Genomic DNA, 18,976 nt, shown 5'->3' on the forward strand with positions numbered 1-18,976 from the left:
TCAATCTAGACTCATTGAAAATAACTGTCACTCATACTGCTTGGTATTGTAGAAACATCTGTTACTCAAAATACACAATCTAAATAAATGTTTTTTCAATGGCAACAAAATGACATATTTGCATGAAACAGCATGTTTGGTTCTATTCATCCAACATGCAGCTGTTGCGTGTGCTCGCTGTAACTGCTGAGTGCTTGCGTGTGCTCGCTGAAGAAGTTGTGTAACAACCTTCTACTCGTGTTTTTTTCACACTGGTGGAACTGGGGCTTAAAAAATAATAGCAAGATCACTGACAAGCCTCCCAGGGGGTGAAAACTCCTTAATTTGAATAAGAATGAGCCTCCTGTCCCCTAAGATGAGACTGAATCAACATGAGGTCTGACAGTTCAGAAGGGCTTTCAAGTGCATAATGTGATGAAGAGGAGCAAGACTCATCGCTGTCGCGATATCAGACGGGGTGTTTGGAGAGCCTTTAGACGGTACCCAAAGACAGTACCACACAGCAATTACCCAGGTTTTCTTTTTTCTGCCGAGGTCTCCAGGAGACTGGTTTTACACTGTCCACACGCATTACTTCTCGTGCTGATTGAAGACCGATCCTGTCGCCCCACGTTTTCCAGGCTTTCAGGCCACCCAGTACGGACGAACCTCACGCATGTCATCCCTCTGTGTGGTCCTCCCAAAAGAGAAACAGATAGACACAGAGGAAACGCAAAGCAAGTGCCAACAGAGAAAGAGATGTTTCAAAATCTGACAGTGTCATTTCTGGGAAAGGAAGGAAGAGAGGGAAGGAAAAAAGAAGGTGGGGGAGCCCAGCAAAACAAGCAAAGAGCCTGAGCTGATTGTGAGTGTGGGACTCTTGCCATACGATGAGAGCAGGAGATCGAGGGGGGGAGGAGAGTGTGCGGTGCAGGAGAGGCCGAGAAATGAGAAGAATCTCCAGACTTTGGTATAACATTGTGAATTCCGCCGGCAAGGGCTAAACGCTGAAAAAGAGCCACAAAGGATTAATTCACGTGAAAGTGCCTGGAGCTTATATGCAGCTCTCCTATAAGTGATGAGAAAACAGTTATTTCAGTCCACAGGGCATCCAACCGCTTTGACTGATCATTAGGGGCTAGTTAGTAGCCTTTAACGTCCCAGTCTCATACAAGAGCCGGAGTCTTCTTTCACTATAAAAGCTTTAAAACGAGAGCAGTAAATACAACAATTAAAAAAAATGCCCCCTGTAAATCTATCTTTCAGAACTCTTTCTTTTCTTTAATGGGGTTTATTTGTGGTTTACTGGATTAAAAAGCCCGTTTCCGGCCCACATGTCGGAGATGCCGGCTGCCCCAGGAGGTGTTTAGTGTGCACAGAGACACGTGCAGCTGGGAGAGATTAATAAAGAGAGAGAAGGCTTGTAAATACGGCTGCCTTTCAGTGATGAATGCCTACACAGTCTATAGACAGCAGGATGGAAGAGAAGACAAACACTGTTCGGAACATGTTGCACCTAGCCAGGCCTCAACCAAAAAAAAGCAGTTGGATCAAGGACATCCAAACACTAAGCATATTTTGGGCTTTGGAGGAAGTAAACTCCGATTACATACAGACTGCAAATTATTCGAGGTGGTGAAGTGTCGATTTCGTCTTTGTTCTCAATTGACTCAATCTGAAGGAAATGTGGTTCAGATCAAAGAACAAATTATAAAGGGAAAGAAGGTTCAAATCATACAGGCATCCTATTTAGAAGACAAATAAATTAACTGATCATAGAGCGGAGTTATGCTGTATAAAAAAGCTATTCTTATTTGACTTTTATTATGTCCAGAGAGAAAGTTATGCATATGATCAGCAAGTATCCTGTAATGAAGTGTAACACTGTTTAAAGTCTATTTCATTCAGCAACGGTTCATAGTGACAAATTGGAGCCAATGAGGTATACAAACATATGGAATTCACTCAGTCCTAATATGCAATCCACTGGAAATGAGGGTGGGTGTATTTGCAGCCAAGCAGATGGAAGCTATTTCTCAATACGCAAACAAATGAAAAAAGTCTTGTTTTATTAAAGCAGCGCATTGAAAATTTGGCCGACAGGAAAGGATGTTTAGTTGGAGGTTTTTGGAATGAAAATTGCATTTTGGGTCATAAGGATCTGTGATCTATAGTATATAAACAACAACTAAACAAGATTTGGATTACATTTTCTGAATTATAGGCAAAGTAAAAAAAAATTTAAACATACAATGATGGTAATGGCACTATCATTACATATGCCATATCTTGCTGTTTCCAGTCATTGCTGGCAAGCATCCCTCATATTGGACATTTAGTATGAACACAAAACAATGTGCTCACTCGCATCATGCCATCATGTGTTTCACATGATTCTGTCAGGGGAAATGATTAATGATTCATGTCATCATTGGCACTTTACTTCAAGGGTGTGGGGTGGTAGCTGGCATGGAGGAATGAACAAACGAGAACAGGATCATTGGAAACCAAGAAAATAAAGGAATAAGAGAATGGTTCAAGGCGGCAGCTGGCAGGATGCTGGTGCTGTTTGGCAAACAGCTAAATAAAGATGTCTGTTACACATATTTATATCTAAAATTTAATACATTTATTTAATAAATGGATCATTACGGAAAATCCCATGTTTACGGATTTGATAAGAGAATATGAAGGTCTAGACCTAAAACTGCCAGAAAAAAGGAAAATGAAGTAAAATACCACAGTTTTTACAAAGCTTTTCAGTCATCAACATTAAAGTGATAGTTTACCACAAATTTTTTATTCGGTATTCATATATTCACCCTCTTGTCATGTCAAATCTTTATGACTCTCTTCCGCAGACCACAAAAGAAGATATTTTGAAGAAAGCTGGTAACCGAACATGCACTGGCCCCCATTCCCTTCAGTTGTATGGACACAAAACCAATGCAAGTGAATGGGGGCCAGTTAACAACATTCTTCAAAATATTTTCTTTTGTGTTATGCGGAAGAAAGAAAGTCATACAGGTTTGAAATGCCAAGAGGGTAAGTAAATGATGACAGTATTTTTATTTTTGGGTGAGGTATCACTTTAAGTTGACATCACAAATCACAATAGCTTATTTAGATGTTCACAATCCACAGCTGTTGATCAGATCTCTCTCTCACACATTAAAGTGATAGTTCACCAAAAATGAAAATTTTGTCATCATTCACCCTCTTGGCTTTTCAAACCCATATGCCTTTCTTTCTTCCGCATTACACAAATAAAATATTTTGAAGAATGTTGCTAACTGGCCCCCATTCAGTTGCATTGGTTTTGTGTCCATCCAAAAGAAATGAATGGGTGCCTGCGCTGTTCAGTTACCAACTTTCATAAAAATTTCTTGAGTTAACGATGACAGATCTTTCATTTTTGAGTGAACTATCCCTTTAACACAACAGCGCTTTTATCAGGAAAGAAGTTCTGCTGAGCTCTTGGCGCTGAGCTGTCCAGTTCTGATGATGTCACATAGACCTCTCTGACCCAGAGCTGGGTGTATCGGCCACGGTTGTGCAGGGAAGCCTTTCTCTCTCACTGCAGGATATGTTTTTCTGGGCAGACTGCGTGGAGTCATTTTAACAGTGGGTGATTAAAAGAGCTCTGCACTGGACCCACACTCCCACAAACATATTTATGATTTCAGAGAGAGAAAGGTTTTAGCCCATTTCTTAATCGGTTTTTGTTTTGGCCCCATTGAAAAAACATACTAGTCCCTACTGAGCATGCCTAGACAGAAAGCATCGAGTTATTCAAGCTTCATATCATGAGAAATCAGCAATAATGCTGTAAGCAATAATACTGATGGAAACAGAAAGAATTATCATATTGGGCAAACCCGAAATGGCATCCACACCCAAGGGAGGCTAGAAATGAGCTTTAGTGAGAATCATACACTGGGCAAAAACATTTGGGGAGAGAAAGGGGTGCAGGAGGAAAAGTTAGATAGAGAGAAAGGGAGAAAGCCAAGAAGGGCCGTTTTAAGGGGCTCTGGTTATTGTGACCAAACAATTGCTATATAGTCTTTGCTACCAATGCAGTGTTGGCACAAAGCTACACAGACGTTCTTTAAAATGACTTGGCAGGGTTAAGGTAAGAGAATGAGCTTGGCTTGAATTCAGCAGAGCCACCTCCTTTGAGAGTTCCCCTATGCACCCTCAGTGATATGTGGCCGAAGTGGGACAGCACATTAGCTTAATGGGTGGACAAATGACTCGTCCATCGTCACAGCCGTGTGCATGTACAGTTAATACAAAGGTTTCATCACTCTAGTTCAATGCGCTCAAGCTGACATACCGCCATTCATACAGGCAAATGGATCATTTCAATTAAAGCCAAAAAAATACCAGTAATGACTCAAGCGGTGATTAAGTAAAGATGTGTTTAAGGCTTAAACTGTTCCATACATCAGATGAGTATGGGTAGAGTGCAGATGTTTAAAAGATGGTGATTTGTTCTGCTGAGATCTTTCTAATGGCATCATTTCCTGTCTCAGGACCTCAGAGCTATTATTGTAAATACACATATATAGTTTGCTAAGGTTCTCTGTGTGTGTGTTTCTATTTGTCCCTTTCTTTTGGGTGTTGGTCTTAAACACGCATGCACACAATTTTACCAAGAAACAGCCCTTCTTCGGCCAATGAACATTGTTCAGAAAATGTCATAAACATAACTCATCCCCAAAAACAAATTGTTTCGCAAACCTGAAGCTACTTCAATGTACTTTTGTTTAGTGTTATGTTTAAGCCTGAAGGCAGGAGCTATGGCTATACCTCATAAAATTCCTCTGTTTTCCCTGGAATGTTATATAGAAGTGCTATATCTCAAAGCAAGTAAGGGTCATTTCATTGACATAACTGGGAGGAGAACAAGAGGGAAAGCAAGCTGGAGCTGTCAGAGCATGAGCTGATAAGCAGTGACGGCTCTGAAACGGTGAGAAGCTTCTGATGTGAGCTGCGCTCATACAACATCTCCAGGATATCACATCTGGGATTCTCTCCTGTCACATTTCTAACATGTTTATGATTATTATTGCAAAGTAATGAGGAAAAAGTTAAAGGAGAATGAGCAGGAAGGTATAAAAAGAAGATAATAAATAAAACATCAACAGAAATGTTTTCTATGGTCTGTATGAAAGGACTATCCATAGGAATGTACCGCATGGAAAGCTGTCAAATGAGCTTTGGAAAAGATGGTCTCAAGGGAACAAAGTGAGGACAGCTGACAGCACAGATGACTGAAGAAAACATCTTATTAATGTTCAAAGATAAGAACATCCAGAATTATGACTGCCATTAAAGGTATTTCAATAACTGTCTGCGATGACATTTTTCTCTGTGAAGTGATGTCAAAAAAGGGGCCAAAAACACTCCACCCTGCAGAGCCAGCCATTTTGTGTCATCTCTCTTCCTTCCCATGAAATTCACAATGCTTATCAAAGCATGATGAGACACCAGATCAGTGGGAGGCGTAAAATTACCTGTCACTTTTGCAGGGATCCTCCTTCCGCTGTAGAGCGAGGCTTGAATATTCCAAGTTCCCAACACACTGAATTTGATATGCGAGTGAACAGGGCACTGGACGTGTCAGTGACACCATCTGTCTGTGAAGAGGTCCCACACTGGATGTGAAATCCGATGAGAGGAAACAAAAGCAAGGGAAAGGAAAAAAGAACAAAGTGGAAAAAAGAAATTACAATGGTAAAAAAGCAGCAGAGGAGAGGGGAGGCCACTTCATATTACTCTAAACTGTGGCACCTGTAAAGGACAACATTACCATCCTGAGGCAATGAGCGATTGCCAGATTGAGATACATTCAACAATTGTCACGGTCCTGTGTACAATTATGTCTCGTTTTATATTGGCATATAACAGAAAAGCACAGGAAGACAAACATCCTGTTAAAATGTAATTAAAGCATCAGATGAACTCTATATCCTTTGAATCACTCCTCGGGCCATAACAAGGAGGTGTGCATTCCACTTATTTGAATTATTATGAAGCATTTCATTATAAACAGGCCATGTCAAAGGTTATACAGACTCATTTTTACAAAATACAGTAAGGAAGCTGTGACCGTGTCTACATAACAATTTTAACTAGAATCTCATGATGTCAAGCTTTTAAAATATATTTAAAATGGCAAAATAATTATCAAAATTGAAAGCAGTCAAATTTCCACAGATTGAAATCATTGGCTTGGACAGCATATTTTTTCTCATTAAAAAAATACATTTTTTTCACAACATTTGAGGAGATAAAGCTTTGGTTAGGGCTGTTGAGAGAATGCTTCAAAATAAACAAACTAGGAGGTGCATAAACACGCAAATCTACCTAAAACTTCTATTAAGATTCGCGGCAGCCTTGCTTCAGTCAGAAACTCCAGGGCTCCCAGCATTCACAAGGGTGTCTTGGCATGTGCACAACATTACAGCATATAAACAAGACCATGGTTTCATATCAAGGCTCTGTTATTGTTATGAGCTGGGGTAGGGAGGCCTGCCTCGTTTTACTGCATGATTTAATTCGGTTGTAAGACCAAAGACCCAGTGAGCAATTCTTTACAACCTGTGCAGGATTCGTAGAACATAAGAGACTCTGACCACAGGAAAATACCTAAATGCATGATAAAAGAGTGCAGGCGAGTTGAAACAACTGGCTCGTTTTGACCATTCATTTTAATTCCCGTTTGCCTTGCACACACCTGCAACACAGTAAAGCAAGTAGGCAATAACAATATTTGACATTTCAGTGATTGTATTTCATGACCCTTTAAATGAAGTTAGCACTCACCATTTGTAATGTCTGGCAGTATTCCCCGAGTAGCTGCTAATTCACACTCCTGGTGCTTGTCAATTGGTGCATTCAGAAATGAGGAGGCATGATTTCACTTGAATAGCATGAAAATAATTAAAATCAGCATTACACTGCATTCAACAGAGACAGCTTGAGATTGACCTCATGTACACAGATAAAGAGGCTCATTGCTTAGAGCTGATACTTCGGTGCTTGGTAACCAAAATCGATTTTCCTCGCCTTTATGAACAATCAGAAACTCAGACAACATGCATAGATGTCTATATGCAAAATCGCACATGAGATTATTAAACCAAGTAAGCAACTGTAGGCCTACAGGGCAACTCGCCGTACCGCTGATGGTCGAAAATAGGAGAGCCTTTGAGAAATTCAAGTGGGAGGAGGAACATTTTGGACAAAAGCACGTTGTTGTTACATTAATTTGGATACAAGAATGGGAATTTTCCTCCTCATTATGATCACACGCTGTTGGGCAAGCGGCTCCATTTTCTTTCTCCGCCGTGCCCTGGCAGCCCTGGTCGTCCCCGCTGAGACGCTTCCTCACCGCCGTGAGTTTTTGACAGGCTTTGCAGCCGTGCCAACCCAGACAGTGACTGACCAAAATACTGGCAGTTTTTTGGCAGGAATTAATCTCCCTGGTTGTGAGATGGACGAGCCATCTCGTAATTGTTATGCAAACTTTCTAGACCAACAGTTTGTTTAGGCAGATGTGGACTATGGAAACCATTGGATTTGGTCTGCATATCTTTAGCAGGTGTAAGCCCTACTGGCTGCAGTATTAAATCGTTATTAGAACTTGGATATAAATAGACAACCACAACTTGAACATACACGTGTTTTAAATTTTGAACTTACCTTCATGAAGCTTTAGCCATTAAAGAATGGCTGTCCCTGCTAATAGCAAAAAATGATGCCTAATCGACTTAATGACTTCCGTAAAATGCACTTAAAACCAATATGACAAGGGCGTGATGGCTGAGGATAATTTAATTAAAACCCACTTTAGACAAAACATAAACAAGATACGAATCTACTCATTCAGCAAGAAAGAAGAGGTTTTACAGATCGCGTGAAACACAGAAGCACTGCTGCCATCTGCTGTCTCTTTTTTTGCAGACACACAAAAACAGCTTATTAAATGTAAGGTATTTTAAGGAGGAACACACTATGTGGCCAAAATGGGCATGTTTTAACTAAATCTTCTGTTATACCTTAAAAACTACCCTATAACTAAACTTCTTTTTTTAATTAGCCTAGACACAGAACCATGGTTTATCACATAAATCGTTTAGTTACATAATATATAGGCAATATGAATTATAAAGTATTAATACCAGGTTCGTTAACTTCACTGTGGTATCTCCACAAAGTAATTATTGACAAATTATAAAAGAGATCATTACCATGAATCATTTTCCCAGTCCGTTGTGTGTTCATCATTTTTACTTATTCACATGGACCTGATGAAGTAGCAGATGTTGAGTAGTCATGTTTTTCCTAATTCATCTGACCACAATGCTGGAAGACAATCAGGAATGATACAAACAAAGTTTCTCTGAACAGCGCCCTCAATCACAACATTCTCAATATCCAAATCCATTCCAGCAACAGTATAAATCCAATAATGCAGTTGTCAAAACTGAGGTTTCCGACACACCCTTCATGCATTCACAACTTCTGTGCTCAACCCGTATACAGATTTGAATGCAAATATCTTGTTAAAAATATTTTTTTTTCCTATGAATATATTTGGTATTAAGATGATTTTTGGTCGATCGGATCACAAGTGGACAAAAGAGACATGTTTACACCTGATGTTTTAATCTCTCTCGTGTGTGTTCACTGTTGGTCAAAATGGCAAACTATAAATGTTAAGTTGAACAGTTCAGGAAGTTCAAGATTTCCGTCAAAACCAAGAGGAAGTTATATGGAGTTAAATTAATACAGAAAATAACATTCATTATAATTCAAAATTGGAAAAAAATCCAATATATTTATTTTTGACAGAAAGAGATTATTATAAAAATGTGTGCAGCCTGTAAACATGCAGTTTTATGAGAGTATAGCAGCAATATCTTTGCAAAAGTGTCCTGTCTCTGCCTGTGTTATTGAGATATTGAGTATGTGAACTGTTTTGTGCTGTTATATTGTAGACAAGATTTATAGAAAATAACACAAACAAAAGAAAGAGATACAAAAAAGTTTGCAACAAAATAGCGATGAATTAAAATGCCACACATAAGATGAGAAGCAACAATTTCCATCAAAAGAAAAGAAAAAAGCTCTAACTAGGGTATCTGACCCACACTACTAAAACCTTAGCCTGCCCTTCACAATTATTACATATCCTTTACAACATTAAAATGAGAGGAGAAAAGATAAGACATGATTTTATGAGCTGGAAGTAATAGGACTGCACTTTCTAATTGAATCCTGGCTACATGAACACATTTTTTATTTTTATTGGCAAAAGGGCACTTCTAGAAAAATACACACTTTTATCCCCCTCACTGCACAAACATTCTGCCCACTCTCCCAGGGCATGATTTCACACTTGTGGTAGATTAAAACCACTTGCAGATGACTCCACAAGCAGTTTATTGATGTAAAACAATGGGCGTGGGGTTATAAGGCAAGCAAAACTACAGATAAATGAAGAATTTAAGTACAATGGCTTTTAGAAAACAGATTAAATTCCAAGTTAGACATATCTATGTACTCACAACTCAATGTATAGATCCAGACACAGGAATCCAGTGTAATTGCTAACAGTCTCTTTTCCTCTGTTAGCAAGGTGTATTTAATAAAATACCACTACAGAAGAGATTCTTTTTGGACAAGTCTGACATATTTATCATTGGATGTCTGGTTAAGGCAATCTGGAGTTCGTCAAACAGTGTCTAAACACTAACCTACCAGATGTGCGAGGTTTGTGTATTTTCTGTTCGAGGCAGCAGTTCCCATCAGCAAGCAAAAGCAATTACTAAAGGTTATCACAGGTCATCAAGCGCAGAGCAGATTTGAGTTTCCTCTCATTCCCTCCACTCAAACCTCTTAAGATTGTGTTTTCTTCCTCTTGGTATAAAGAACGCTACAAAAAAACTATTCTAACCTGAGAGTATAAATGGTTAACAGTGAATTAGAATGTTTTCACCTCTATGATGTTTTTGGACATGTTATATGTAACATATTTCTGTCTGTTGCCATCCCAGCATGCACTGCCTCACCATGCTGTAACACGATCTAAATGCAGTCCAGATGTTCTCCACCAATTGGTCTAATTCCTTCAAGTCTCAATATTTTACATTACATATATTAATCATCTGAGGCATGTCACAGATGTCAGCACTGATAACATCCCAGGCTGACTCGTTGTTCCAATCAAACTAGTAAAGCTGTTAACCAAACACCGGTGAAAAAAGATAAACTTATCCCAATCTGTTACTCTCAAGTGACAACATTAAGTGCTTCCACCTTTAGTTTATGAAGGTGTGGTTTCGGTTATTCAATTTAAAGATCTGATCACATGTTGTAGAGGTTTTTGCAGACGCCTTTGTTTTGCATAATTTTAAAGTAAGGTCACACAAAAATATGATATCATCATCAAGGAACCACACCCTTAAAGGCTTGACATATCAAAGATTAGAATTGAATTATTCTAAATAATCAAGGTGTGGTGTTTTCTCGGTTACGAATCTAAACATGGTGCGTTTTTCCCCTTCAGCTTGCCAAGGTAATCTATTGCTCTAGGATTGTTACATTCCACAAGCAAAAACAGTCGAGCAGTTTTCCATTAACACAATCAGCATAAACTGGATTCAACCCGTTGTTCCTCATAAGCAAAAGCTGCTTTCTATTCTCTATCCGAAGACATTGTCATTGCATTTCATGAAGAGCCCTTCTCTTGTCCACAGGCTGAAAGCCTCTCTCCAGGGTCCTGAAGCATGGGCTCTGGGCCTAGAGCTGGTCCGAGGCAAGAGGCCAAACATATCACTAAGCCAGTGCCCTCCCTGTAGGGCCCCACAATCAGTCCTCCTCAATGGCCGTATCATCATGCACCTCTCTGTAGGCTGCCAGTGGGCCTCCTTCTGGGTTGTAGCTCTCCATTCTGATACTAAGACCATCTGCCAGCTTCTGGGCAGCTTGCTTAGCCTGCAACTCCTGAAATAAAACGGAACACACAATTACATGACTGTACTACTTCTTGAATACGGAATGAGATGGGAACACCCACACAAAAACAGCAGACAGGTTTTTGTCAATTCTTTATGATAAAACTTTGTCTGAGTCCTTAGTGGCTTTAAAGTAAAATCCCTTTGATTGTTGCACAAACCTAAGGCCATCTTGGAGATTACGCTCCGTTATCTCTCGTAAGAGAGATGTATTCAGCCTACCTCATACTTTCTGGTCTGCTCTTGCAGAAGGCCAGTTGACTCCTCGATTGACAGCAGCTGGGCAGGACTGTGGCGCAGGGGTGGAAGTGTAGCTGCAGTGATGTCATCCAGGTGCTTTCTGTCTTGCAGTTTTCTGGCTTCTGCAGTAAGTGGTGTGGTACTGCCAGAGCTGTGACTAGGTGATGAAGATCCTGATTTTATTGTTAATCTGAAAGGCAATTAAACACAAAGCTCAATTTTGAGGACTCTATTAAGTATAGACCTTTTTGCATGACAGACCACACTCATCCCAATTCACTTCCTGTTTCCGTTTTTTATTTATTTTAAATTTATAATTATGTCTGAGATGTTTGTTTATAATTGTGATTCAGTCCTAACTGTTCTGTTGGTTGTATTTTGTTTTCACATGAAACAGAAAGTGCTTCTAGACCAGTGTTGTTTACATCTTGCAAAATAGTCTATAGGCAAATTTCTGAAGCTGCATACTATTAGAACACTAACAAAACCGGTCAAGTGGAGACTTGAAGCCACTCTAAGTGGTCTATGACGTTAAACATCCATGAAATGATTCTAGGTCAGCAGTGTAAATAATACAGTTTTTAAAGGTCCAGTGTATGAAATTTAGAGTAATTTAGCAGTGAGGTTGCGTATAGCAATATTTTACTGTGTATTATAATATTTATTCTCAGGGCTGTGCAATTAATCAAAAACTAATCGTAATCGTCAATCTTAGCCTTCATCAATTACAACGATTATTATGCCGCATTTCATTTAGCAAGAATCCTCTTTTTTTTGTATAAATCCACAGCGCACACCTTTCCTTTACAGTGGTTCAAACGTGCTATTTCAGAGTTTAAAAGCAAAGTTTTTTTTAATTTTCTATGTTGTTTTAAAGGTTAATAATAATCGGGATCTCAATATTGGCCAAAATAATTGCAATTATAATTTGTGTCATAATCGAGCAGCCCCTATACTGCTTTTCTGTCTATAGACTCATTCATTACAATAAAAAAGCATAATACAGTAGTTTCACTCACTGGTTTGGTTTGAATCTTGCCTTTCTTGAATATAAACTATTCTCTGTCCTCTCCAGGACTTCTATATAATGTTGCTTCTTCATTGGTTGATTACCCAGAATGGTGTTACTAGGAGGCAGGTTTGTCTTGTCTTGATGTGAGCTATTGTTACTCTTAGAAAGTGTAATTTGTTCAAATGCCTCCACAAGTCCTGTGTCCTGAATCAGCAACGCTGGTGCATTTTCACAGGTTGTTTCTAGTGTTTCAGTGGCAGCCTGTGGTTGCAATCCTGAAGATCCATTTAGGTCAAACACACCATTTTCCTGTAGATTATCCGCATTAGTGTTCTCGTCAGCTTCATTTTTGTCGTGGAATGAGGTGTCCATAGCTGAGTCTAAATCTGTCCTTCGCTTGGAAATGGCTTTCTGATATTTAGCTTGAAACTCTGCTCGGGCAGACAGTAAACTTGCTTGTTTCCTCTCTTCCTTCTCCAGATGACCAAGAGCAAGACTTACTTTCTCCACAAAGTCAGCAATCTTCCTTCCTTTATCAGGGAGCATCTGAACAAACATCCTAGCAGATCACAGACGTAAAATTACTTCAACAATATAAACAACAGGTTTCAGTTTGTACTCTGTTGGAAAGCACCGGTTGATCTGATTTTACTCAGTAACTGCAGATTATACAAATCATTTCTGTGTGGGAGCAAAAGATATGGAATGATCCAGAATATTTAATCATGATCACCCTAAAGTTAGCTATCTTAACTGCTCTGCCCACTTTGAATAGTGGAAAATACAATGTAATGGTATATCCGTAAAATCGCTTACTTATTAGAAAGTAACTTCTGTTGTCGTGACAGTATCTCAAGGAGCTCATCTTTACTCTTGCTCTTCAGATCACCCACTTGCCCTTGCGGCGCTGTCCACGCTGCCGCCATGATCAAAACAGCGAATAATAAACAACTAATAAAAGTCTCACACTGACACATACAACCTGCAATACATTGTATTTACTGCTTTAATATTGCTGACATCCGACGCAACACGCCACAGATGCCGCAATGTGTGACAATGCGACAATGAAGCCAGCGATGACAACGCCATAAAAAACGGCACATGCATTACAAAATATAAGACCTTCTCAAAAACATGCCGCGTGTTGAACTTTTTTTTATTTCATGAAATTTAATGAACATATAATACACGCAGGAAGAATAAAACAAAAAACAACAATAATGATAAAATGGAATTAACAGAGGGGACAAAATTAAACAAACAAATAAGCTATAGAAATGACCATTATTGGTGCGTGTTGATCAGTAGCACGATGTTCTTACTGTATCAACAATGTCTATTTATATTAAACGTTGGCGAAAATTAATATTTTGTTCATACACACTTACTAAGCACAACGACAATACCTCATTTAACTAAACTAAACTAATGATTTTATAACAACCGCTGCGCTCTGTCGTCATCTGGTGGTTATCCACGTAACAGAAGCACAAATCGAGTTCTATTTGATGGGGGGGGGGGGGGGGGGGGGTTCCATTACAACGTGGTGTTCACTGCGTCTTACTCCCTGAGCACGCGATACATGATGCAACGGCAATGCGCAGATTATAATATAAATAAATATTGCAACTAGCCTACTTTTCTATTGTAACAGGGCGAGTTTGAATATAGAACTGCCCTTGACTACCACTCCAATTACGGTTTGGTTCCCAGGTGGATTTACCCGGCCCTCAATCACTCAAATAAGCCAATGCACTTAAAGCAGAGTTACAATAAATAAGGCATTATTTTTTCTTTTGGTTTTATCTGACCTTACATCAACACTAGCCAAGCTTGCCTGACCAGAACCAGTTGAATCAGATAGTTTCCTTTTAATATTGACTTAAACTATATAAATAATAGTAGGCTACATATATCTACAATATGCAGTCCTAATATTGTATGATATAGTTGGGATACTCTCATTTAAACGTGGAATGAGTCTGTACAATCAGACAGTTATCTTTTGAAATCATGGAAATAAAAGTAGTCTACATGTAATATTTACATTTATATATAGGATTTAGATTTAACATTTATATTTAACATTATTATTCAGGATTTACATTTATATTAATGATTTAGATAAAACATTAAAATGTATCTTTAATATTTTTAATAAACATGTTTCAACTTTTATTATTTATGTAAAGCTAGTGAAATCTATGTAGTTTTGTTGGTAAATTTGACGAAATTTGACAGGTTTTTGGTACACATTTCATTTTACAAACGGCGCCCGATAGATACAGCTACCTCCACTGGGCATGCGCACTTCAATAGAGCATAATTTTTGTCACGCTGATAACAGTTAATTACCTTTTTTATTGTAAGTTTAGGTTTAGTGTTGGAGCAGTTGTAGTCATTAGCTAATGTTATTTTTTGTCATTTAATGGCGAGATTTTGCATCACTTCCGGCCGTAGCTGTATCCCTTCTAACCACAACCGAGTTATAGCGCAAGTCATCATAAGTGAACGGGTTAACCCCAGGTTGAGCTTTGCGCTCTGGCGACAACAAAAGAGGAATCATGACGAGTGGGTATTATTTTTTACTTATCTTTTGAGATTATACTCGCACTTATTAATATATAACGGAGTTCTTAATGTATTATTCGTTGTCGCCATTAGTTCGATAGCAAAGCTAACTGACTAGCCTGGTGCCTTATTTTCTGTAAAGTCCCAGAAATTAAACAAAGACATTAACCAGGCAAAGTGCTGTTTTGTGGAGGTCAACCGACGATAATTTATATTATTTATAATTCAATGTTGCAAAAATATGTTAATGCTGTTAAAGAAGTTTACCTTGCAAAAGTTAAGGTATGCTTAACATTAGCTAACTTCCGTTACAATGTAACTAATAATATCAGAGTAATTGCAACTTATAGTTATTGTAAAAAACATTGTAAAGGGCTTTTTGTTTTAACAGAGGTTTTTATAAGAGTTTTTCTAATTTCATCGATAGTTTTTCGTGGCGTTTTTCGTGTAAATGTTGTTGTTGTTATGAAAGCTCTCTGGCGCCCTCATTGCCACGTTGGCCTAGCTGCTAGCACACACACCTCTCAGCGGCTGGGATTGTATTCGGCACAGAATCATGTTTATAGATTGTAAATAACAGCTGCCTTCTACCATATTCCTCCTCAACTTCAGGCTATACGGAATAGATTATAGTTAACAACTATAACCTTTAATATAAATGTAATAGAAGTTGAGGTTTTACTGTTTACATTCATTCATCATGCAGAGGCTCCAGATGCATTTATTCAAAGCGAAATGGAGAGAGAGAGAGAGAGCTTTTTACATTTAGTCAAAGTCTCTCCGAATCCATGTTTGCGCATCCATTCAGCACCCTGTCACTATTTCATGCATGAATTATGACAACCTCAGAAATTATTCATGTATTTTTATTGCTCCTAGTTCATGAAAAAACACATTCATCAATTTTGCATGTTGCAATTGATTGGACATCTGAAGAGGTGACAGTGTATAGGGTGATACGCTAGTGTCTCTCCTGTAGTGTTTGATGTGCAACTATGCCATCAAAACCCATGCTTAAGCAAGAAATGGCATTTTAATAGCTGTCCACTGTTATGACCTTTGTGCATTAAAGTGATACATTAGATCATCACTAAAGAACAGACATGCATGTTCTGTAGGGGGGAATCAGCGCGAACTTGCTCGTCAGAAGAATGCTAAGAAGCAGTCTGAACATGGCAAAGGAAAAAAACCAGAAGATGGCCTCTCTTCAGCTGCACGTAAGCAAAGGTACAACCCAAGATAATCAAGCTTTTCTACGAAGCATACCGTCTGACTGTTTTTGTCACTTTTTGTTAATGATCATCACCCATCATTTTATGAAAGAATTTAGAATTGTAAGGGATTTGCACATGGATCCACCACCTGTAGATAATGCGTAATTGTCACTAAATATAATTTTGTTTGTTTCAGAGATGCTGAAATAATGCAACAAAAGCAAAAAAAGGCAAACGACAAGGGGGATCCTAAGGCCAAATAACCAAAGGAGGACGTTGTGACCAACATGCCATTTTGACCAACATGGCCTGATAGTCTTTTGGTCATGAGAAATTATATTTCGTTGTGTAGATTTGTAGACCTGGATTCTCTAAAGTTTCACCTCAAAGTCCATAATGTGTTGAAAAGGGCATATCACCAATACAGTGCGTAATAATTTGTCGTTGTTTTTTCTGTTCATATGTGGCGATAAATTACAAATTATCAGAACAAGCCCGAATAAATATCACTTTCAAAACATCTGGACTGGCATTGCTATCTCATACTTTTTAAGTGCCCTTCTTGATAAAATGTACATTTTAATTCACACCTTGTAATTAAACTACATCTCTAAAATGTGTGCTTGGTACAATTAGTTTTTCTTACCTCAAATCTTTTTCAATCGGTAGGCCTATCACTACATATATCATAAACAATTATTTTTAAATGATACAATAATTACTTTTTTATAAGTCAACGTTACACTTAAAATCGCATCACAAGTGGGTATATAGGACATTCAATGTTAATTTTTTATCTGGTTTAAACTGCATGAGTGTTCTAGTTTTAACAAGCAATTTATTTTTACATTAGAATAATGTAGTTTCTCCAGATTATATGCTTTTCTTAATATAACATGATTAGCTTTATCTGTAATAGTTACATTTTTATATTTGTACTTTATTACTAGCATTATTTTATTATACACTGTAGGGAGAGAGTACTGTGTGTGTTTGTGACTATTAACATGAAATCTGAAGCTTTCCTCTAAAAGCACGTTACAACTTTGTGCTAAAATAAATGAATGAATGTGTGAGGAAATTACATCTTTGCTGGTTCCTAGAACAACTTTCCTCTCAAACAACAGCCCTGGGGGGTATTCCAGAATGCTGGTAATGTGACATACAAAGGTAACTAAGGTTTAGTTAGCTGATAACCTCAACTTTCGGTTCCAAAACCGGAGAAAACTTTCAGGGTATGTAACTAACCATAGCAATTTACTCTCTAAAGATAACCTGCTCTGGATTTTAAGGCAATGTTACTAAGCTTTAGTCTGCGCATGTGTATGCTTGTAATAAGTGTCAAGTGGGTGTGGAAGCACAGATTACATCTCATTTTAGGCTGACAGGTTTCCAAGGCTTTATTATATGTGAAAACCAATGGGATCTATGGCATACTACTCACATATTTAAATTCTAATTATAACTTTAGGTCCATTTACAAAAAATAGATAAATAAACCTAGACTTAAGGTTTTCATACCTACTGTATTCCTTAAAAATGTCTTTCTGATCCTCAGCCTTCCTTACAGGTTAGTATTGAAAGACCTTTCTCCAAATTACAATTAGCCTTTCAGGAAAGGCCATTTCCACCTCTTTTAACTTTTGGAAAGACATGACCTTTAATAATAAAAAACTGTTTAATTTATATAAATTGGAATGTACAATAAAAACTTGAATTGTGAAAAATTGAACTTGAATTGTGTTTTGTCAATTAGTAATTTAGTGTATGTTTTATCATCTGAATTTGAATACAGCGATAATTATATATTAAAATATTTTATTTGAATATGAGTACAATTTTATCTTAATTTATGTCAGCATGAGACCTCATTCTATAATATTTCTATGATTAAATGACTGACAGAGACCCATCCTTTATCAGCCAATCACTGTGGTCATATTCAGTTAGCTTGCTGACATCATCCATAGCAACGAGGTCAACCCCGCCCTTTTTTGTTAGTTTATGATTTCTTTCTGTTCCTTAGTAAAAGTTGCTCTCAGCGGCATTGTTGTAAGTGGAAATCCTTAACTAAAAGCGTTTACTGTTGTTTAGGAGAGCTCTTAGTGTTAAGATCAAATGTTTTGTGAATACAGGCCCAGGGGTGTATTTCAGAAAGCTGGGTTAACCTACTGTCAGCTAAACCTTGAACTCTGGGTTGATGAACCCAAACTTTGCTTACAGAACACGTTTGAAGGGGTAATTTTAATCAACCTCCCACAATTGTATTACCCAGAGTTAAGACTAGTTTGCAGGAAAACAACATGAAGACATTCTCAATGGTCAAAACTACTTTATTTTGAACGGTTGCTGATGTAGTCATATTAATTGAGACTCCTTTAATTGTTAAAACTGCTACAGTTGTCATAATCTTTAAAAATCCTGTTTGACACTTCAGTACACATTAACCATGATAATTAATTTGCATTAGAGAATGAAGGTCTGCTGTGACATGGTTAGAGAATAAACGTTACAGTCCAATATGTCATGTAATATATACATTTTAAATTAATGTATTTAAAAATATCGATTTACATTTTTTGGTTTGACATGGTTAGCTTAAGTAACAATAACTTTAAAAATACAGCTAACAAATACAGTAAAACAACATGACTTTCGGTCTTAGTAATTTAGGAGTCCTCTTCACTACCCCTAACGTGTCTCACGGGTTTAAATTAGGAGCTAGTTTTAGCGCTAAAACGCTTTGTGAAATACTCTCAGTCCTAAATTAGAATAGACGCGCCCATTATTTTTTCTAGTTCCTCCTAAATCAGCAAGTTAAGAGCTACTTTTAGGCTTAAAATGTTTGTGAAACGGGATCACCTAATACCAATCCAGTTTTTTTAATCTAGGTGTGTCTACTCTGTTCTAACTGTAGGGGGCAGTAATTG

The 18,976-nt window shown here is 37.9% G+C and overlaps 2 protein-coding genes across 2 annotated transcripts; one reads left to right on the forward strand and one right to left on the reverse strand.

The window, feature by feature from the left end:
* Positions 1-8,250: 8,250 nt before the first annotated feature.
* polr2m (RNA polymerase II subunit M) lies at positions 8,251-13,378 on the reverse strand. The gene is made up of 4 exons (XM_079468259.1): positions 13,075-13,378; positions 12,266-12,817; positions 11,229-11,436; positions 8,251-10,995 (listed from the first exon to the last, which is right to left on the reverse strand). Exons 1-4 carry the CDS (start codon positions 13,233-13,235, stop codon positions 10,861-10,863), a joined length of 1,056 nt encoding a protein of 351 aa, XP_079324385.1. The 5' UTR covers positions 13,236-13,378; the 3' UTR covers positions 8,251-10,860.
* A 1,333-nt stretch (positions 13,379-14,711) lies between these two features.
* serf2b (small EDRK-rich factor 2b) lies at positions 14,712-16,664 on the forward strand. The gene is made up of 3 exons (XM_079476959.1): positions 14,712-14,832; positions 15,951-16,059; positions 16,243-16,664. Exons 1-3 carry the CDS (start codon positions 14,826-14,828, stop codon positions 16,307-16,309), a joined length of 183 nt encoding a protein of 60 aa, XP_079333085.1. The 5' UTR covers positions 14,712-14,825; the 3' UTR covers positions 16,310-16,664.
* Positions 16,665-18,976: the final 2,312 nt, after the last annotated feature.

This window comes from Barbatula barbatula (assembly GCF_947034865.1).
Source record: "Barbatula barbatula genome assembly, chromosome: 1".
Lineage (NCBI taxonomy): Eukaryota > Metazoa > Chordata > Actinopteri > Cypriniformes > Nemacheilidae > Barbatula > Barbatula barbatula.